At 41.1% G+C, this 22,411-nt stretch overlaps 1 protein-coding gene across 5 annotated transcripts in view; it reads right to left on the bottom strand.

The window, feature by feature from the left end:
• The window catches only part of DCLK2 (doublecortin like kinase 2), a 178,269-nt gene that overhangs the window by 20,772 nt on the left and 135,086 nt on the right, over positions 1 to 22,411 (bottom strand). For 3 of the 5 annotated variants that reach the window (XR_003119558.1, XM_025386572.1, XM_025386574.1), the window contains 5 exons: positions 14,425 to 14,497; positions 13,417 to 13,525; positions 10,690 to 10,747; positions 3,166 to 3,285; positions 2,794 to 2,940 (listed from right to left, as the gene is read on the bottom strand). Coding sequence is in view for 4 of the 5 variants with exons in the window: in XM_025386572.1 (XP_025242357.1) it covers positions 2,794 to 2,940; positions 3,166 to 3,285; positions 10,690 to 10,747; positions 13,417 to 13,525; positions 14,425 to 14,497 (507 nt within the window). In the remaining variant the exon portion in view is untranslated. Of the gene's footprint in view, positions 1 to 2,793; positions 2,941 to 3,165; positions 3,286 to 10,689; positions 10,748 to 13,416; positions 13,526 to 14,424; positions 14,501 to 22,411 lie in introns of all 5 variants that reach the window. The other 2 variants (XM_025386569.1, XM_025386573.1) reach the window with 1 other exon arrangement.

Genomic DNA, 22,411 nt, shown 5'->3' with positions numbered 1-22,411 from the left:
GAAGGCTCGACAGAGCCTTTCTACATCACACATTCGCCTCTTCCAGAGGTCAGTTTTATCCTCTTCCTTCTCCTCCCTTTCTAGGCTAACACAAGGGGGCTGCTGTAGGTTTGGGAAGGGGTGGATGCTCATCTAGGCCAGGTGAGACTCAGTGAGGAGTGTGACTCTGATTTCCTGATTGCATTCCAAGACTCATCATGTTGGAGACATCAATCCCCATTACATTATTCACTCTTTTAAATTTTTTAAATTTTAGCCAATTCTCCTGAAGAAGTGAAAAACATTATCCATCCTTGATGTGTGACAAGAAAAAAGGAGGTGGTGTCAGATTCTCTACATATATTAAGAAACTCTGAGTGGAAAAGAGAAGAAACAGGAGTTGAGAGTGAGATCTGTGAGCTGGGAAATGGACACTCCCTGATTTACAGGGAAGTTCACAAGCACCTCAGTCACCTTTGCTGGGCCTTAAATCAGGGCTGCTGGACAGACTGGCTCCAGGGGTTCCTTGGGAACCTGTGGCTCCCATATTTTCAGAGAATGCAGTAACTGGAGCCAGTGGGGCAAGGCAGGTTGTGGAGAACAGGAAGCAGTCAAGGGGGTAACCTTATGAATGCCCCAGTGTTTGTGTCTGGGCACACCTGGAGAAGCCCCGTGCCTTTGTTTGCGAAGCCCGGGCCAAACTCAGTTCTACAGTGAAGGAGCCTGGCATACTGCAAGGTCCCAGAGGGTGAGAAGCCTGTTTTGAGGAGAGAACGCTATATCCTTACTTTGCTCCTGAGGCTCAGTTTACAGCTCTGTCTCCTCCATTCCTTGTTAGAGTTCATAAAACCAAGTCCATAATCCCCCCTGCCCCTTTTATTTTTTAACACAGAGCAGGGATATTTCTTTTCCTAATAAGAACATATAGAAATGAAATATAATTCCCTCAAGGCAGAAGACAGACAGTAAGATAAAATTTCACATACTTTTAAACGGACACTCAGAAATCATCAAATGATATTACCAAAAAGAAAAGACACTGACTCTGGATTACATTAGCCAAAAAATAAAAAGTCCCCAGGATGGCTTCAGAAGCTGTGCATCAATGCATACTCCTTTCAACAGTTATTTGTGTGGTGCTCACAGTAGGCTGTAGAGCCTCATGCTCTAGCACCAGCTGCTAGCTGAGTGTCAGTGGTCAGCGAGCAAACACTCTACTGTCCATTATGTGTTTACGTGGCACTGTCCAAGCCATTGGAGATATAAAGATAATTGAGACACAAACCTTGCCTCCATGGTACTTACAATCCCAAAGAGGCAGACAAGTATATGATAAAGATCACAACACCACAGCAAGTGCAGCAGAAACCCGAGGTGGCTGTGACTGAACTCTGTCTAGAAAGTCTAGGGTGACATTAAAGAAGACTTAACTTTTGCTCAATGTATTACAAGATGAATGGTTTATCACACTGCTGGAAGAGAGGACATTGCAAATGAGGACTGGTATGGACAGAAGCAATGAAGGGGTAAGGCTGTTGGTAAGTCAAGTCTTAATTAAAAACTGAGGATGGAGGAACCTGTGTTTGGATTAACTCAGATAAGCTTGCCTCCCAAGCAGGAATGAAGATGAGAGCCCTGAAAGGCGGAAATAAAGAAGCCAACTATGTCATGTGTGTTTGTGGGGGGCTGGGAGGAGTGTAAATGTCAAATCACCCAACCAGTTTCCCTAAAATTCTTCTATAACGTGGTCACGAGGATTGGCTCCCAACTAGCAAGCTGTGTCTAGTTATCAAGAGTCATCATGAAGGTGAGTTAAATATGGCTTGAAGCTTAGGCCATGTTGGGTTGGACGGATAAGAGTTATTAACAGGACAGGAGGCTGAAAAGGCAACTTGAGATCAGACTATGAAGAACTCTGGATACCACAGTAGAATAAGACTTTTTATTCTGTAGAATAATAGGATAAAAGAGACTTCTAAGAAAAAAAAAAAAAAAAAATTGGCATCTCTTGGTCTCAGTTTCCATGGCTGTAAAGTGGAGATGAATGGACTAGACTATTTCCAAATTTCTTCCCTGCAAATAAATTAACCCCCATATTCTACTCGTGTCTCCTATGAGCCTCTAATTCTGTCTCAAATTTATTCTTCACAATTTTCTGCCCTATAAAATAATTTTCCTGCTCACCTTAAGTCAGTACCATCAATTAAAATATAAATGAAAATGTATTTTCTTCTATCTGGTGACATGCTTTGGCTCTGTGTCCCCATCCAAATCTCATGTTGAATTGTAATTCCCAATGTGGCGGGAGGCACCTCGTGGGAGGTGACTTGATTATGGAAGCGGATGTCCCCTATGCTGTTCTTGTGGTGCTGAGTTCTCATGATATGATGGTTTAAAAATGTGTGGCACTTTCCTCCTCGCTCTCTCTCTCTCCTGCCACCATGTGAGGAAGGTGCTTGCTTCCCCTTTACCTTCCGCCATGACTGTAAGTCTCCTGAGGCCTCCCAGTCATACTTCCTGTTAAGCCTGTGGAACTGTGAGTCAATCAAACCTCTTCTTCCTAAATTAATCAGTCTCAGGTAGTTCTTTATAGCAGAGTGAGAATGAAATGATACATCTGGTAAATAGTAAATGCAGAAAAATTCAATAACTCCATTAGTATTTGATGGTCATTGACACGAGTCTTGTTAATTTTCTAAATTTAAAGTCTCATAATGCAGGATTGTTATAGACTGTAAAATGCCATTATTTGCATATGCTCCTTTTAAAGGAAGAGAGGCATTCATTGGAACAGAAAAAGCAGGGATGACATACCAAGAGATTCTCTGGTTTGATGTCTCTGTGCACGATGCTGAGGCCATGGAGATACCTGAGGGCATTGGCTAAGTTGTACACCATGGCGCTGCCATCTCTCTCAGTGTACTTGGTCGACGAAGTAATTGCATCAAAGAGATCTCCACCCTAAAGGATACATAAAAGAACATATCAAAACATCAACAGTGCAATCCTATGAAGGTAAGGAAGATGGCTCATTGGCACAAAGCAGAAAATGACACAAGTGCCACTAAAACTGGTGATTATAAATAATGAAAGTTACGAGGCAGCAATACACTTTTCTGATTAGGTCCTTCAAGGATATTGTAAATTGTAGGACTAGGCACCAAGAAAATCTCTCTATCCTCTTACTTTGACCAATTCCATCACCAGAAAGAGCTCAGTTGCTGTTTCCATCTCCTCGATCAGCATAATGATATTGGGATGTTTCACTCGGCGCAGTATTGACACTTCATTCTCAATCAGGTGTTCCTGTCAAATGAACAGTATAGAGAGGAGATCAGAAATCACAGAACCCTCTGCTCTTTCTCTAAGGCCTAGAGGACAGCAAAACAAACACAGCCTGTGGATCTGATGCCAAAGAAAGCATTGCTCTTGGCACAAAGACAACTAAACCTGACCTTGACCTAATTGTTCCCATAGGGACAGGGTCAGTGTGAACGTATTATTGACATTACCAAAAAGATACAGACTCCTAAACATCCCCCAAAAGGCTCCATGGTGCTTCTGTGGCATATTAAGCATACTGCTCTTAATGAAAAGCATCACAAAAAAGCTATGAAAGCTTCAGCATACAGCTCTGTGCTTTGTAATTCTGCCAGAACCGCTTTTTGATTCCAGTAAACACTCACAAATAAAGACTAGGCATATAAGAAAACTTGGCATGCTTATAGCGTATAACTTCTGGCATTAAGCATTTTTAGTTTTTAAACTGTTACTAACATGAATTTGAATTTCATGCTGAAATTCATGAAAAAAAGGAACTTTCTTCCTCTATGACTGGATATGAAATCATTCACCAGATGGATGTTCCTTAACATCTTGTATTTCAGAAATCTGAAAACATACAGTACCACGGGGACCACTATTCTCATTTTAGCTCTAATCACTTCTCCTCTGAAAACACTGCCTGATTATCAATCCTGGTGAGTAATGCAGTTGGGATCAGCACTGTAGCAAAATGTTTACTTAAAGAATTAACGAATTATTCTTAATATGTCAACCCATGAATCATGAACAATGATTGCTCTGTTTTAAATGAGACATTAAAACCTCTCAACATGTGTACACATGTATTTTTACACATGGATGCATGAAGTTAAGAGCCACCTCATCCTTTTGGACCATAGGTGGAAATAAAAATTATAACAAATGAATAAATAACGTGGAGAAAAATCTGTTTCAAGCTCCTGCACATGGTAGGTTGTGTTTCTTGAGCACTGAATGCACTGTGCCTGTCCAAGCCGTCACTCAATAAATGTTGGCAAGTGACAGTGCAAATTTACTAAACAGAAGTATGGGAAAGAAAGAAACCAACATTTACTAGGAATCTAGTCACTGTTTGTTAGTAGCTGTGTAAGGTACTTGTGTTATGTTTGAACACTTTATCCTTGGAAACAGTTACTGGAGGTTGAATGTAAACTAGGTTTCTGACATCCAAGCCCATCTTTCTTATACACACATTATCACCTTCCAAAGGGGAAGAATTCAGTAAATGCCAAGATGGAATTATTCAAAATAAAAATTACAGCTGTAAGTGAAAATACTTAATACCTTGAAAAGATAAGAGCATACAGTAGCACCACACTGACTTGGGGGTGAAGAATCATACCAGGGTTTGTGCAAGGAGGAGAATCTACGCTTCTTTTAATGAACAGGGCTAAGAAGTCTTTGACTGGCTCAGGACTTAACAAACGCTTCCAAATCTGAAGAATGGTGTTTCTTAGACCCCAGTAAACCACAGCTGGGAAGCCAAGGACAGGGTCTCCTATCTATCTCCAACCCCACCTGTCTAAGTTACAGCGCAGCAGACGGAGCCCCGGTTCCTCCCTTGGGAAGCAGCTGTACAGTCAGACCCCTCGTGGTCGCAAAGACAAAGAAAAGACTTGGCAAACCCTCTCCATTGATTCACATATTTGAAGCTTTTGGGTCATCTGCACCAAGCATATCCTCAATCACACTAAAAAGCAGGGTTAGATACACTTTTGTGAACATCTACAAGTAAGCACATGAATTTATTTCACTCCATGTGAAGCAAAGACAACAGTTGCTACTGTCATTAAATAGGCTTTTTATTTTAAAGCTACACAAATCTATCACTTCAATTCTCCTCCCTGCTCCTCATTTTATCCGAAGTTAGAAGAGTCTATATATTCGCCTCTCCTTGGAGGCTGTGTTTGTGTTGCTAATTTAGTGATATCTGTAAGATAATCCCCTCACCAGTACCCCAATAACCTCTCTCAAGACTACAACTCCTCAAAGTTATTATCTTTTTCAATAAAAGGCACAACAGAAGGTCTTCTGGGATACATTGTGGAACTTCTCCTAAGGGCCACCAGCAGTGTTACCTTTCAAATATCGCAGCAACATTTCCTCCACCATCACTCATTAGCCTACTGAATTCTACTTGACAATGGCTAGTATTCTAAGCACAGAGTGAATGTTTTTGTTAAAACATGGGCGCTGTTAGCCTTCCTCAACCTCTTACTGTCCCTGTAAAATTGTCTATGAAGGAACAATCCACTTTTGAAACTAACCATCATCAGAAGCAAAATAAAAGTACTGCATAAAAATCCTTACAGACATTATCTATTCCTTGTGCAACCTGTATGTAGTCTTTGTTTCTAATATGTAAAAAAATGCTCTAAATTTTCCAAGAGAATATTTCTAAATATAATACGAATATCACTTTTGTCTTGAGCCATACTGAACTTACATTATTCAATCATCTACCATTATTTATGTTAAGTGATTCATGATTCTAACTCCAAATAATTTACATATGAATCATCTCATGGCAGTGTTCCACAGTTCTGTATGAGAGTAAATGACGAAACTGCTAACTTGGCAAAGGACACTGCCTTATCTTTGGACACGGTGATTTTTAACATACAAAGAGAGAGGGATGGGGGGGTATACCAGGAGACAAAGCAACTCTCTCAAACCAGACTAATCATCTTGTCTCAACCCACTCCAGCCCATAAAGCAGTCCTTTCCTCTGTGTTCTCCATCTCATTGAAGGAAACTGCTGTCCCAAGCAGAAACAGGAAATGCACCCTGATTCCTTCTTTCCTCCTCCTCCTTGTGGGTGGATAATATACCCACAGTCACCAATATCTGCCCAGTTACCTCCTTGGTGGCCTCTGAATCCATCCATTCATCCATTCAGTTCTCTCTGTTCCTCTTGCTAATCCCTTACCTCGACTTCTAGGCATTTACACAGGTAGCTTTCTTTTCTTTGAGACAGAGTCTCATTCTGTCGCCCAAGCTGGAATGCAGTGGTGTGATCCCAGCTCACTGCAACCTCAACCTCCCAAGCTCAAGCAATCCTCCTGCCTCAGCCTTCTGAGTAGCTGGGACCACAGGTGTGCACCCAGTTAATTATTTTTTGTAGAAATGGGGTCTCGCTATGTTGCCAGGGCTGGTCTCGAACTCCTGGGCTCAAGGAATCCTCCCACGTCAGCCTCCCAAAGTGTTGGGATTATAGGCATGAGCCACCATTCCGGTCATAGTTTTATCTGGAACTTTCTTCATCTACTTCTTGGCAAACTCCTATGTACTTCTCAGGACCAGATCAGATGGCCCCTCCTCTAAGTCACCTCCCCTGCTCACTCACAGCTGGGTCAGGTAGTCCTGTTCTCACAGCCCCATATCACAGCTCTCATCCCACTATCTTTCAACTGTTTGTGTGCTGGTCTCTAACCCTCCGGAACTGAGAGCTTGTGGAGGTTTTGGTTACCTCACTCTCCAGCAACTAGCACAGTTACTAACAAACAGTAGGTACCAAAGTGTTCATGTGAAGGAGTAGATACATCACGCACTGCACTGCCCACATGGCTTCAAAGCTGGCGTCTGTGTTGCTCAGAGCACACTGCTGAGGAAAAAGTGGTGAGAGAGAGAAAATGTACAAATCACCACGTGAGATTTCTGTGGTAAACATACGTAACAGACTGAATGATGGATACCCAAAGACATCAAGTCCTAATCGCTGTAACTTGGAAATATTACCTTACTTGAGAAAAGGGTTCTGCAGATGTGATGAAGGGTTCTGCGGTGGAGAGATAACCCTGGATTGTCAGAGGGAGAGGGGTAAATGCCACCACAGATGTTCTTAGAGAAGCACAGGGAAGTTTCACACAGACAGAGGAGAAGGCAGCGTGAAGATGGACGGAGACTGGTGGGATGTGACCACAACCCAAGAATACTGCTAGTCACGGGATGCTCAGAGGCAAGGAACAGATTCCCCCCAAAACCCCCAAATGAAGCAGAGATTTTTTACTTTCAGCCTCCTGAACTGTGAGAAAATATTTTTTGGTTGTTTTAAGCCACCAAGTTTGTGGTAATTTATTCCCACAGCCTGGGGAAACGAATACTTCCAAATATACTTCTGGATTTCTGTCCTGCCCGGGCCCATGTAGATGATGGATGCAAAACTGTATACGGCAGGAAGACAAAGAAGGACCACTTCTAAGCACCAGAACAGAAAGCTCAGGGCTTTGTACACTGTGAGAATTCAATAAATATTTATTCAGCATGAAAGAGAATATTAGAACTGGAAGAATTCTTAAATTTATAAATACCCTAGCCTTCTCCAAAGCCTCTATAAATCTGGCCCCAACACAGCTCGTCATAATCTCCTACTGAGAAGGGCCCAACATGCTTTCTGTCCTCTGGGCCTTTGCTCAGACTGTTCTGATCACCCGGTAGGCCGCTCTTTGATTGCTGCCTACTGAAACCCTCCCTTCCCACTGTTCCTGCTCCAGCCCAAATGCTTCTTCCCCTGTAGCATCTTCGCTGGTCACCTACTTCTCTCCCACGTGCTTCCCCTGAACTCCAACATTCTTTGCAGAACTGGTATTAATATATATATTACCCTATTCTTAGCACAGTGTCTTGCAGACAGAATATGCACCAAAATTTAGGTGACTACATTAATCTAACAATGCCAGTGCATATTAAGAATGAACAAACAGAAGGCAAGAGAAAGCAAGAATGTTTCCCAAGTTCATATTACCTGAAGAAATGAATACATTGAACTCAGAGAGAGAACACAGATCAGCCAATGTACAGGCTGTGTAACCAAACAGCCCAAAATTCCACTCACAGCTCTGTCTCTGTGTGGCCTTTTGAAAGCTATTTAATCTGAGTCTGTTTCCTTATCTGTAACACTGGTGCATCTGTTTTTCAAGTCATTAAAGGTAATGTGCAAAGTTCTTATATATCCAAGCGTGGATAAATAATACATTTTAACAAACAGCAGATATTATTTTCAGCATTATTAATTTTCCATATACAGCAGGTGGCCAATACCCCAAAATAGTGAGTGAATACTACCCCCTCAAATTAACAAAAATTCTCTATATAATTTTTTTCTAAAAATAAAATATAATGGGAAAAATCAACTTATTTGTAACTAATCGAGTTTTAAAATTATAATTTTATACAGTCTTAATGTGGAAATAGTTGTTTAGATAAGCAAAATGTAAAACTGGAAAAAGTATTTGATCATGCATTATAAAAATAGAATGACATTCAGAGACTAGAAAAAATAAGATCCAAATGTTAGAACTCACTTATCCATTTGCCTCAGCACTTAGTGTACCAGACTAAATTTTCTGCATACAAACACCTTTTTTTTTCCCAACCATGGAAACAGCTGTTTAAATTTTAATCAGGTAACCCATGTCCTTACCATAGCATTTTTTTTAACTGTTTTGAAAAAAATTTTAGTATCGTTCTATAGAACCTGGCTCACCAAACTATGACACATTCTGCTTAAATTGCACGCCACCGCATGGAAAGCAGAACACTTACACATACGGAGAAAAGGCTATTACAGTGAAAAATAATAGTTACATTGCTAGAAGAATAAGTAAAAGCCCATCGAATTATTTAAAGAAAATTAAGGGAAAGAAAACCTCACTTATTCAAAGGAAAAGGGGCATTTTGCACAGTTTATGCTTCAGTAATTATCACAGTGTAGTTAAAAAAAAAAAAAAAAAGGAAATGACAAATTTGCCTCCTGGATTTTCCATTCTGGAGTTCTGAGAAGATTTTTCTAAAACATTTGAGCAGAATATTCTACATTTCCTGTTAAAAAAACACTATTTTGTAGAAGTCCAATGAAGACTAGTTTAGGAGTTCCGTAACTATAAAATGACAACTATCAGATCAAATCCTGCTAATTATAAATTCTAAACTCCTCTGGCAGATTAATAATGTTAGCAGTTAACATGTGTTGAATTCTTATTATATACTAGCACTTCTCTGTTTTCCATGGCTTAATTCAACCAATTTTCACAATAATCTTATGTTCTAGGTGTCGATAATAACCACATTTTAAAGGAAGAAATAGAGGGGTTAAATAAATTTTCCAAGAAGAGGCAGAGCCAGGAATACACTTTATAGAATCTGGCTTTAGAGCAGCAGTGTCCAGCATAAATATACACCATGATCCATATACAAAACTCTAACCAAGAACCACATTAAAAAGCAAGATTTTTAAAATTATAACTTAATGTATCTAAATATTTTCATTTCAACATGTGATCACATACAAAGATATTAATGAGGTATTTCACATTCTTTTTTTAGTACTAAGTCTTCAAAATCTGGTGTGTATTTTACACTTAGCAGCCTATCTCAATCCAGACTGGCTACACTGAAGTGCGTTACAGCTGCATACGACTGGTAGCTCTGGTGTTGAACGATGCAGCTCTACGGCTTGTTCTCTTGATATGCTACCACAATGGCATCTAGAAAGGTCTTTGTCATCGCTGCTATAGAATATTTATTTTTTCAAACATAGTTAAAGTATCAGTAACTGTAGCAGCATTTTATTGGTTGATCTTTTCCCAACCCCAGATAGAGAGTGGGACAGAAGAAAAAAGTTTATCTTATTGAGGACAGGATTCTTCACAGCATCTCTGCTCATCATGCATCAGCTTCTATTCCAAATATCTTTCCAAGGATGTTTGTCCAGCCAACACCCCTGGAACACAGAGATGAGTCTCTCTTACAGGCAAATGGCAGATTTGTTTCCTGACCAGGATAATGAAAATAATATTCTCCTCTGAGGCAAAGATTGGTCAGGATTGCTAGCATCTCCTCCTAAGATTGAGAGTTTCCTAAGCTCAGAGTTCCCCAGCTATGACATAAACGCATTGTGTGTAAATCATCCAACTGGGCCCCTCTGCCTCACTGCCATGGGACTTGGGAGTTAAGGGGAACCAATGCAAGCGTGAAGCTCATGCTACCTGCTGTGCCACGAGTAACAAATTCCTTTGTCTCTGACTCAGAAATCTTGTGTTCTGCTGGCCTATATGAAGCTGGAAGGCTTTGTTAGCTTGCCAGTAAAGTCCCAGGTCCCTCACAGTTCCTGACACACCTTTTCAGTGTTGTTGGATATTAAAATAGGTATCTCCCAGAGGAAAGAATTTACATTTTCTAGTTAGGAACAAGATCAAATCAAGTTCCTGTTTTAGGATTAAAGTTTCTGAAAAATAGCAGGAATAAAATAGCTTGACTGTTTTTCCCACTATTACTGGGGTCTACTCCTGCTGTGAGAGTCAAGTTCCCACTTAAATTCCTTCATCACAGCAAACACCTTACCAAGGTACTCCAGTTTCTTTTACAAAGGAGTTATGCATACTATACCTTTCCACAACATTTGGCTTTGTCTATAATCTTTAGGGCAAACTCCTTTCCAGTGGACCTATGGAATAATCAGAAGAAGACCATTTAAAGACATAAATCAGATACCATCATTCCTGTTTTCTTTCTTTTTTATACTTTAAATTTGTTTTGTTTGTTTCTTGTAGAGACGAGGTCTCATTATGTTGTGTAGGTTGTTCGTGAACTCCTGGGCTCAACTGATCCTCCTGTCTTAGTTTCCCAAAGTGCTGAGATTACAGGCGTGAGTCACCACACCTGGCCCATTCCTGTTTTCTTCTATAGCACAAACCCAGGAAGGAAAAACTTGGGTCTTCCTCTGTGCATTAAAGAAAATATCTAGTGGAGTCAGGGAACAAAGGTACTCCCAAAATTAAAAACAAAAACAAAGCCAAACTATATGTTAATTAAATAATCTTTCATGAACATTAACTATAATATTAAGTAACTCATATTTAAAGTATTTCAATTCTGTTACATAGGGAGAGGCAAGAAATATTTTTCTATATGTAAATCTCAAAATAGTTCTCTTAGGAGACAGAATAAAGTTTTAAAAAGTGAAATTAATGAAAAATTTTATTATCAATATATTTTTATATTAGTCCATTAATGACACTAGTCTATAATTCAAAAGTGAAAAGTCCCCTGACTTTCATTATTTCTCAGCCAAAACTTCAGCTAGGATCTGATCTGGTACCATATTAGTCACACCTTTAAATGCTCTTTCCTGGCACTAGAAAGATCATTCACATGGGTAAAAGAATCTTGATGTTATTATTTATTTATTTACTTGAGACAGAGTCTCACTCTGTCAGCCAGGCTGGAGTGCAATGGTGCAATCTCAGCTCACTGCATCCTCCTCCTCCCAGGTTCAAGCGATTCTCCCTGCCTCAGCCTCCAGAGTAGCTGGGATTACAGGCACCTGCCACCACCACCGGGCTAATTTTTGTATTTTTAGTAGAGATAGGTTTCACCATGTTGGCCGGGCTGGTCTTGAACTCCTGACCTCAGGTGATTCGCTCGCCTCGGCCTCCCAAAGTGCTGGGATTACAGGTGTGAGCCACTGGGCCCAGCCACTATTTAATTTTTAATCACTTTTAAAATAATTTAATTTGAACATGCCAAAAATGTCTTTTAGTATAGAAAAACCATTCAATAAAGAACACCACGGTAGTCGTAGAATACACTCATTCTCTCAAGCACAGCTGGATTTGCCAGGTGGTCATAGTACACACTGATGAGGCCTGGCTTGGAAGAGTCACTTGTCCTTAAACTGTTCTCCCTATAACAAAAACTAAATCCTGCCTCAGATTTCTGACCAGTCTTTAAAAGTCATACTTCAGATGTTTTACTTTGTTACTTAGGTGGCAGTCTGTGTATTAGAGCTGGGTAAAAGGACTCAGAGAACAAGGCATTACCTTTTGTACCGATGTAAGGAGCACTAAAGCTTCACTGGAGATGTAACAAAACGGAAACACTGTAGTTACCAAAACTTTCTGGAAAAGTCTCCAGAAATGATACAAATTATCACTTAGAATGGGAAGGACAGCAGCCTATAAACACCAAGACTCTAATCTGAACCAAGACTCTAATCTGACTCTTTCCTGGTTTGGAAATTGTTTATAAAAAATCTGGAATAGGCAAAACTAGGCTGATTGTGATTTTTTTTTCTTTTTTTTTGAGACAGGGTCTTGGTCTGTTACCCAGGCTGAAGTGCAATGGCACGATCTTGGCTCACTGCAACCTCCGCCTCCCAGCTTCAAGTGATTCTTGTGCCTCAGCCTCCCCAAGTAGCTGGGACTTCAGGCATGTGCCACCCAATCTGGGTTTTTTTTTGTTTGTTTTTTGTTTGTTTGTTTGTTTTTTGTAGAGATGGGGTTTCAACATGGTGGCAGGCTGGTCTTGAACTCCTGGCCTCATGTAATCCACACACCTCAGCCTCCCAAAGTGCTGGGATTACAGGTGTGAGCCAGCCCACCAGGCCTGGCCTGATTGTGATCTTAAACAGAGTCAGAGCTCATATATCCTAAACCACTGGAATATTCCATCAAGTATTAACTGAGAGGGAGGATTACTGTGGGAATAAAGCGATTTAATACAAGTACAGACTGAGAACAACGCTTGACACAGGTAAATACAGGAGATGTTCTTAAAAACGACTTATTCTTGTCATTCCTCTCCGGCTAATGATGAGATCCTTATATATATCTCAGCCCAAATGCACATAAAACAGTTTTATACTCTATGTATATACATACTATATTCTTCCTGTAGGCACGCAAAATGGCCGATCCTGGCTGGGCACAGTCACTCACACCTATAATTCCAGTACTTCCGTAGGCCAAGACAGGAGGATTGTTTGAAGCAAGGAGCCTAGGACCAGCCTGGCAACAAAGCAAGACCCTGTCTCTATTAAAAATTTAAAAATTAGCGGGAGGCGGAGGTGGGAGAATCATGGCACCCTGGAGATTGAGGCTGCAGTGAGCTATGATGGTGCCACAGAACTCTAGCCTGGGTGACAGAGTGAGACTCTGCCTTTTTTTTTTTTGGGAAAAAAAAAAAAAAAAAGGGAAAGAAATGGCTGGTCCCAATGGCAGACTCAGGGAAAAGGAAAGAGAGACTTTCCACAAGGGCCTTTTTAAAATTAAGAATAAACTCCAAGGAAAACTGTATCTGCAGATGAACAAAGAATTATCCTCACTGTCCACTCACCTGTCTATACACTCTTTGACTACTGCAAAATTGCCATCACCAATGACCTTTCCAATTTTGTATTTCTCAAGGAGAGTTGATGACTCAGAGCATCTATTTCCATTCACACCTGCAAAAAGGATAAATGCAAATTCTAAAGAAAACATCAGCATTTTATACTGATTCCTACATATTTGTAAAATAGTAAACTGTGATGCATTTATTTCTAAATCTATGGTGAAACTAAATAAAATATCTGGGCACATTTCCTAAACAGAACACCCGAATCATCAATTTCCTTTTGACTTTGTTGGTTGAAATCAGAAACCTACAATCAATAAACCTAACAAATCCCTGAAACATCAGGTGAAATAAGTGCTGAGCTTTAGGTAAAAAGGGTATTTCACTAAAACTTATCCAACCTTTTTTGTCGATGTTCAAGAAAGGGGCAGGGGACACAAGATGACAGAAAAAGAAAAAAATAACAAAGAAAGGAGAAGAGGATGGTGGTGGGAATTTAATCTTCAAAATGTTCAAGATTTCTCTTCAAGATTTTCTAGTAGAGAAAACTCTTAAGAGCCCAGATAAGATAGATGTCTTGTTAAGGCTAATTCCTGGCTCAAAGCTTTCTCAAAAAGTATGTCAGGGGGAGGGTTAAGATCGGCCCACTTCCCACTACATGTCCCAGTGTCCAGCACACAGAAGACACCAAATCAAGAAAACACAGTTTTGTTATCTAATTGAGAGAAAGGAAATATATTTAGAAGTTGTGAGCAGATCACCACAAAAATAAAAGAAGCCCAAGTCTAAAATTTGAAGCTTCAATAGCCTAGTCAACGACAATGAGATTTTTCTTTATCTTGAAGTGACCCCCATCCCCACCTCTTACTAAGGCCAAAGGGGCTGATAGGTGATGTGATCACGTCCCTCTTTAGGAAGACTGTAATTTAGCACAAGTGAGTTTTAGGTGAGCACCAAGTTCACGTGCATAATATCCTTTACCAAAGTAATGATCAGATTGAGAACTACCTTCAGGGCTCATGCAACGGTCAAGTTCAGGTCCACCGTTTACATTGGAAGAAGATCTGCCATGAGCAGAAACCTGCTGAAAGAGGAGAATGACCATTATTTATCAGGATAATTCACAAATCTTTAGCTAACTAATCTGTTGACACAGAAAATGCTTACAGAATGTAAAAACATGTCACAGAAACCGAGGAGGCGTTCCCTTTCTTCTCATCTCACCTCTCTCCTTACCTACATCACACTAATGCATTTCTTCCTTAGATAGTTCATTCAGATTAGACACAAGAAAAATCATCATTGTTGCCTTTTTTTGAAATTATGTTATTTTTTACTTCCATAAAAGGAATTAAAAGACTCTATGGCATCACAGCTGGACAAGATAGTTATTAGTGGCACAATAAGGCTTAGAACTATAGAGAATTCTAATGGTTCCAGGTTAAACACGTGACTCCTAGGAGTTTAATCATTTTATTTCCTCATGATAAATGATAACTGATGGACAACTGCAATTTTTTAAAATTTAACTTTTTTGTTGTTAATTTTTAGCTGCTAAAATTGGAGGCAACTCCAAATCGACAGCACTCTGTGGCAGAATGTTTAAAAAGCTACAGTGTTTAAAAACAATGTCCAGAGAAGGGACGTAAAAGGAAAGCCTAAAAGAAAATCACACCATTCTCTGTTCCATTCCCCACCCACGGCCGCCACCCTGGTCCAAGTCCTTCTCCAGCTACACTTGGCATTGCATCAAAGGCCTCTTTAGTTACTCTCCGTCTCTCCCATTCCACATAGTATTGCCAGAGAAATTTTTCCTGAGAACAGTTGAGATATCACCTCTAGGATTAAAAAACCCCAGTGTGTCTTTGTTACCAACATAATAAGTAACTCCAAAATCTTCAGCATGGCATTCAGGCCATGATCTGTCCCCTGTCTACTTGTCTAATGTGTTTCCCACCACTCGTTCTGATGCGTTTCATACTTACAATAATTCAATTTGCTTTTATCTTTCCAAAGTTACTTAAACTTTCAAGTCTTAATTTTCTCCTCTGAAAATGGAGATAGTAGCAGTGTCCAACTCAAAGATTTGCTAGAAAATAAAAATTAGCTTATCCCTGTAAAATCACTTTGTGTCTGACATGTAACACTAACTCAATACTAGTTTATCAGTGCCTTTTTAAAAATCATCTAGCAGAGAACCGTGAAATGAGTGATTAAGAACGTCGGCTTGGTGCGGTGGTGCACACCTATAATCCCAGCACCTTGGGACGCCTTGACGGGTGAACCACCTGAGGTCAGGAGTTTGAGACCAGCCTGACCAACATGGTGAAACCCCGTCTCTACTGAAAATACAAAATCAGCCAGGTGTGGTGACGCATGCCTGTAATCCCAGCTACCTGGGAGGCTGAGGCATGAGAATAGCTTGAACCGGGAGGTGGAGGTTGCAGTGAGCTGAGATCGTACCACTGAACTCCAGTATAGGCAACAAGAGTGAAACTCCTTCTCAAAAAAAGAAAAAAAAGAATGTTTGTGAACTGTTGAATGTAAACGGCCATAAGAGACCTTTTGCTAAATAAAAGACAGGGTCTCACTCTGTTGCCCAGGCTGGAGTGTAGTGATGCAATCTTGGCTCACTGCAGCCTCCACCTCCCAGGCTCAAGGGATCCTCCCACCTCAGTCTCCCAAGTAGCTAGGACTACAGGTATACACCACCACACCCAGCTAATTTTTGTATTTTTTGTAGAGACAGGGTCTCATTATGTTTCCCAGGCTGGTCTCAGACTCCTGGGATCAAGCCATCTGCCCGCGTCAGCCTCCCAAAGTGCTGGAATTATAGGCGTGAGCCACCACTTGGCCTGGCCAGCTAAATTCTTAATGGGAATAAAGATAAGAACATGATTTTTCTGGAAAGTCATATCTCAGAAGATAAAAAGATCTCTGCTGATCACGGCCTGCCCCCAGAATAAAGTAACGGGGGAGGTGGAAAGTCAATGCTCAGGAAGCATGGTGGACAGTGACCAGTGGACCCACATGTCTAATCTCACAGCCCAGGGAAACACAGCCCCACATGGTCAGGCCACAGGCAGCTGGGTCAGGCAAGGTCACTGGGCAGGAGAACCACCTCCTCTCCCAGTACTCAGGCCTCAGGACTTTGAGCAGAGTGCAGGTCCCCACACCAACTGCTGAGGTCCTAAGACCTGTACCTGGGTCCCTGCTCTCCCCGAAGCCTGCTCGTTCAGATATCCTGGAAGCAGGTAATGGTCCTGCAACAAGTCCTGTTCTTGAGCTAATCTGGGTAAGCACTGGGTTAACGCAAGCTGATGTGTTGTCTGAGTCAAGGACACTCATCATATCGGGAGGGGCTGAAACACAGGCATTTCTACTTCAATGTACATTTTCACGTGGATCAGTAACTAATCGAAGTGTTTATCACTTGAGTTCCTGTGGACCATTGTAATGTTCCCAATGTTTATTTTGATTAAACCTTCACTCCCACCCTACCCAGATCCCCTGTACAGCTCAGCATTTACAAATCTGGCATGTGTTGGGATTTGTGGGTGACATTGAGCAGGGAAAGAGACCACGAAACAGGACAACTGATGGAAGGCTGGTCTTCAGTGACTAAAAGACAGTGGCACCTGGGCTGAAGCCTTGAGCCTCAGAAGGAAAAGGGGGCCTTGTGGCAGGGGGAGAGGGGGAGGGGGGAGGGAGGGAAAAGGAGAGAGAGAGAGAGAAAGAGAGAGAGAGAGAGAAAGAGACAGAGAGAGAGAGAGAGAGAGAACGAGAGAGCACAAGAGCGAGCATGACATGGGGCCAAGCAAAGGGCCACTTTCAAGTGTACCTAACAAAGTCTCCACTAAATACCAGGAAATGCAGCTTCTTAGCAAACACTAAGGCCAAGGACATTTTTCAAAGCTGTCAAATTAGTATTTTTTTAAAAGGTGTTAAGCCTCAAGCATTAAAACAAATAAACAATTATGTAGCGTTAACAGGGATGGCTTATCCAATTACTTAACCAAATATGCTCATTTATTTGAAAATATGCCTTTCCTAAAGAGAAGAAAAAAATATGAAAAAATAAAAGGGATAATTATAGTGCAGCTGAACAGAGAAACATAATTAGACACAGAGACAATTTTCTTTCTCCCTCTTCACTCCTCTGTAAAATCTACAGCAATGACTTGTGCTGTTTTAAGGGATAAGAAGATTAAGACACATCGTTATTACTGCTCAGATGTTTACAATCTAATGAGGAGGGACAGATGCACCTAAACTTAAAACCGTCAGTGAAACCTCTGCATTTCAGGACAGGTGATGATGGTTACAAATGACTCTGAAGAGCCGTGAGAGGGAGCCATTTTGCTACAGCACAAATCTGAGCTTGCGTTTGAATTGCTCAGCTAGGAATTCAGTTCATTGGACCTCCCACTAATGAAGCCTGGCTTTCCAGAGGTAGAAGAAAAGCTGGGTATTCAGCAAGATCTCTGAACAGATCGCTGGCAAATGTGAAGCATCTATTGTTAAATATAAGGCAAAGCATTCCCAGTGCCCTGAGAAACATGCAGACAAAGAGCAATGAAAACACAAGAAATAAAGCTATGACTTCGCACAATTCTCATCATTTCCTTTGCAAAATTTGTATATTCCCTTGTCTCCTGTAAATGAATTACTCTCTTAATGAAGTAAGAATTAAATTAGTACCAGCAAGATCAAATACGGCATTTAAGATTAAACCTGTCCCATTTCTATTGTCAAACTAACAATTTCTATTAAAATCTCTTAAAATGCTAATGAGCATTCCTGCTTCCATCAGCAACTATGATGCTGAGACAGCACAAAGAAAAGTGCCTAGATGCTGTATGCTAGCAAGGTCCTTCTCCATAAAGCATAATGGATGGCAGCATTTACAGTTTTTCAGGACACCATTCATAATTACCAGTTGGTTCAGAGACAGCATTGTGTTTGACAGTGGCAAGGGGGCGGGGGATATATTTCCTAGTGAGGTCCTGATTCTGATCGGCCAAGGAGGGAGGCTGACAGGAGAGAACCTTGAAGATATTGCTGAGTGTCTTCTCTGGGATCTGGTGCCCCTGCACCACCTTGCTACTTCTCTGGCAGCAGTGGCTCCATTTTTATTAATAAGCAAGGAAGGGAAATGTGCAAGAATCCTCTTCTGCTAAAAACTTTTTTTTTTTTTTGAGACGGAGTCTCACTTTGTCACCCAGGCTGGAGTGTAGGAGCATGATCTCGGCTTATTGCAACCTCTGCCTCCTGGGTTCAAGCGATTCTCCTGCCTCAGCCTCCCAAGTAGCTGAGATTACAGGCACCCGCCACCATGCCCGGCTGATTTTTTTATATTTTTGGTAGAGACAGGGTTTCACCATTTTAGCCAGGCTGGTCTCGATCTCCTGACCTCAAGTGATCCACCTGCCTTGGACTCCCAAAGTGCTGGGATTACAGGTGTGAGCCGCCATGCCCGGCTGCTGAGAACTCTTTTAAAAAGACTTGAAAACAGAGCAGAAGACGCTTTACAGTGCTCTCAACTGCTAGCATCATTTAAAGGCATTCATGGCTGATTGCGGACATCTGATGAAGAGCAACACTCCACTTTTCTATGTTTTTAGCCAGGGAGTTATGTCAGAGGGTCCTATGTTAAACTTCTTTGATAAGCAGATTACCACAAGTTCTACAAATCTGAAGTTTAAGGAGAAATGTTAAGTACTACACTAAACTGTTTTCTGTTCTGAAATAGACAAGTCTCGAAAAAAAAGTAGCAAGAGTGATTCCTTACTGCATTATCGCATATGACTGTTGACTTGAGTATAATGCTAGCTACCCTTGTGCTATATTGGTTTTCCTCCATGTTCCTGGCTCATAACTCCCACAGCCCTTGTTATAATGTTGGGATGCTTTAGGCCTCAGAAAACAATCTCTCTGACCTTCTCCTGCCCTCCTTTCACCTGCCTAAGGCAGGACTCAAATCTGACTGCAGTCATAAGACTCTCATTCCAGAGGAGGTCCTGCCCCGTACCCTGAAGCGAGGAATGCTCTACAAAGAGGCTAAGAAAAATCAGAACAAACCGACTTTGCTGGGATTAGGTCATATCCCTTTTTGTCCAGTCGTATTTCTACAGGGTTGTCAATCATGCCTATGTAATGAAGCCTCCATAAAAATCCAAAAGGACAGGGTTGGGAACGCTTCTGGATAGCTGCATATGTGGAGGTTTCTGGAGGATGGCATGCCCAGGGAGACCATGGAAGCTGTGCACGCCTTCCCCCATACCTTGCCCTATGCATCTCTTCATCTGTATCCTTTGTAACATAATATCCTTTATAATAAATTGGTAAACACTTCCCTGAGTACAGTGAAGTGTTCAGTGAAATGCAAATCAATCGAACCCAAAGAGGGGTCATGGGACCTCCAACTTGAAGCTGGTCATTCACAAGTTCCAGAGGCCCAGACTTGCCACTGGTGTCTGAAGGAGGGGGTAGTTTTGGGGACTGGGCCCTCAACCCATGGGATCTGATGCTATCTCCAGGTAGACACTGTCAGAATTGAATTGGGAGGACACCCACCTGGTACCTGCTGTAGAACGGATTACTCAGTGGTGGAATGAAACTCATCCCCCACATTTGGTCACAAAAGTCTTCTTCTGTGCTTATTGTTTTTTTGGTGTGAGAGCAGAGCAAAAACATGGTTTGAGAAAGTTTTTCCCTAACATATATATATTTTTTTAATAAAAGGACAAATGAACAGAATCTAGGAAATATTTGTCTGTAGTGAGTTTCTTGAGTGTGTTTTGGAAAATGGCATCACAATTCAAGTGGTAAATGGTCTACTATAAGGGTCAAGTCAGAAACATTTTCTTCCTTTTTTTTTTTTTTTTTTTTTGAGACACTCTGTCACCCAGGCTGGAGTGCAGTGGCGCAATCTCGGCTCACTGCAACCTCTGCCTCCCAGGTGTAAGTGATTCTCCTGCCTTGGCCTCCCAAGTAGCTGGGATTACAGGTGTGTGCCACCATGCCTGGCTAATTTTTGTATTTTTAGTAGAGATGGGGTTTCATCATGTTGGCCAGGCTGGTCTTGAACTCTTGACCTCAAGCGATCCACCCGCCTCGACCTTCCAAAGTGCTGAGTTTACAGGTGTGAGCCATCGCGCCCGGCAGGTCAGAAACATTTTCTATGAAGGACCAGAAAGTAACATTTTAGGCTTTGTGGGTCACAGGTTCTCTGTGGCAACTCTTTGACTCTGCTGCTGGAGCATGAAAGCGGTCATATGTGAACAGATGAGCATGGAGATGCTCCAATAACATTTCTTCAGAAGAACAGGTGATTGGCTGAATTTGGGCAGCAGGTAAACTCCTGGTCAGCAAGAACTTTCTTAGGAAAGCTTTTCCTCCAAGATAATTCTTGTACTTTTAAACTCTAGAACAGAACAACCTTCAGGGTATGGTTGTTGCTATAAAGCAGCCATTCTCTTTCCTCACATCTTAGAATCACATAGGAAGATTTGAAAAATTCTATTGTCAATCTGAATCCCAAATTAATTAAAGAATCCCAGGTACCAGGATTTTTTAAAAGCTCCGCAGATGATCCAACATGCAGCCAAGGTTGAGAACATCAGTGGAGGAAGTTTCTGGCAGCAATTTTAATGAACTGTTCGGCTACCATAATCTCTGTAGGTTCACTCTGTCATTCTAACCACTGCAGGTCATCTATAGCCAAACAACCTTGCCTTTGTAAAAAAGGAAACAGGACACCCATATGGTTTATTGAATCCTACTTTGTACCAAGTCATGAAGTGAGTATTTTGCATTGAATGAGTTAGGCATGATCATCATCTCCATTGATCTGTGAAGAAATCAGAGCTCAGAGAGGGTATGTAACTAGCCCATCACCACAGCAAACGTGGAACCAGAATCCCAACCCAGGCCTGACTCCAGAGCCCAAGCTTCTTGGCAATTCTCACACTGTCCTATCCTCTAAGATTATGAGAAAAGTCCTGCAAGCCTATTAAACCAACTAAAGGAAGTCACCCAATTCTAGACTTGCTGATCAAAATATACACTATGGTATATTTAGAACATGTTTTACGATTATATAATTATAGTAACATTCCTGTAATTCAGTCACATGATATACAAATTGATAAATTCACAGCCTTTCCTCACATAGAATTTAAGGTAAATTTTTTCTTTAAAAAATAATTCTGAAGTATACTGAATTAAAAAAATACACTAGATAGTACCTGTAAATAGATTTGCATCATTGGCATTTTTGTGGGTTTTTTAAACATTAGGAACATCGTTTCCATTAACGAGAATGAAATCCAATGTAAAGTATTATAAATGCTGAATTAGGAATGTATTCAAGAACAGAAACCTTTATTATTTTCATATTGGATTTCTGATAATTTGAAATACTTCAGTATGAGTAATGAGATATGAAAACAATCGGAATTAGCACCCAGAGGCTGGTAACACAGCCTGCATGGTTAGACTTGGTTTTGTTTGGCAAAAACAGTGGCACTTGAGACTTGTGGTTGGTTAACAATGGTAAACAGAATCCACTGTCTGTACATGAATATGGTTTAATACAACAGACAGCTCTACAGTCTATCAAAGGGGTAGCATGGAACGCAACTCCTGCTGTCCTGTTCTTCCAAAGACAGACACCACCACAGCTGACTACATGGCCTGTCAAAACCAGCAGAGAATCTCATCGCACCCCTCTGAGTAAGCCTTTCGAGTAAGGTGTTGGCTTACCGGATTCTTACTGGATTGTGACCAACAGACAGGTGGTGTGACTATGCCTACTTGCTAAAAATACCTGCATGCTTTCACTGTGAGGTTTCACTGATTTCTAGGATGCCAGAGTGATGAGAGAGGTGCCTGCCTCTTCAGTTATAACTATGGAGGCTACTACAAGCAGCCACGATGACAATCTCTAAGTCTTTTTTTTTTTTTTTTGAGACGGAGTCTCGCTCTGTCACCC

This window comes from Theropithecus gelada, chromosome 5 (genome assembly GCF_003255815.1).
Source record: "Theropithecus gelada isolate Dixy chromosome 5, Tgel_1.0, whole genome shotgun sequence".
In the NCBI taxonomy this organism is placed as follows: domain Eukaryota; kingdom Metazoa; phylum Chordata; class Mammalia; order Primates; family Cercopithecidae; genus Theropithecus; species Theropithecus gelada.
The sequence above is the reverse complement of the archived record's forward strand: the minus strand, read 5'-3'. Positions and strand labels throughout refer to the sequence as shown.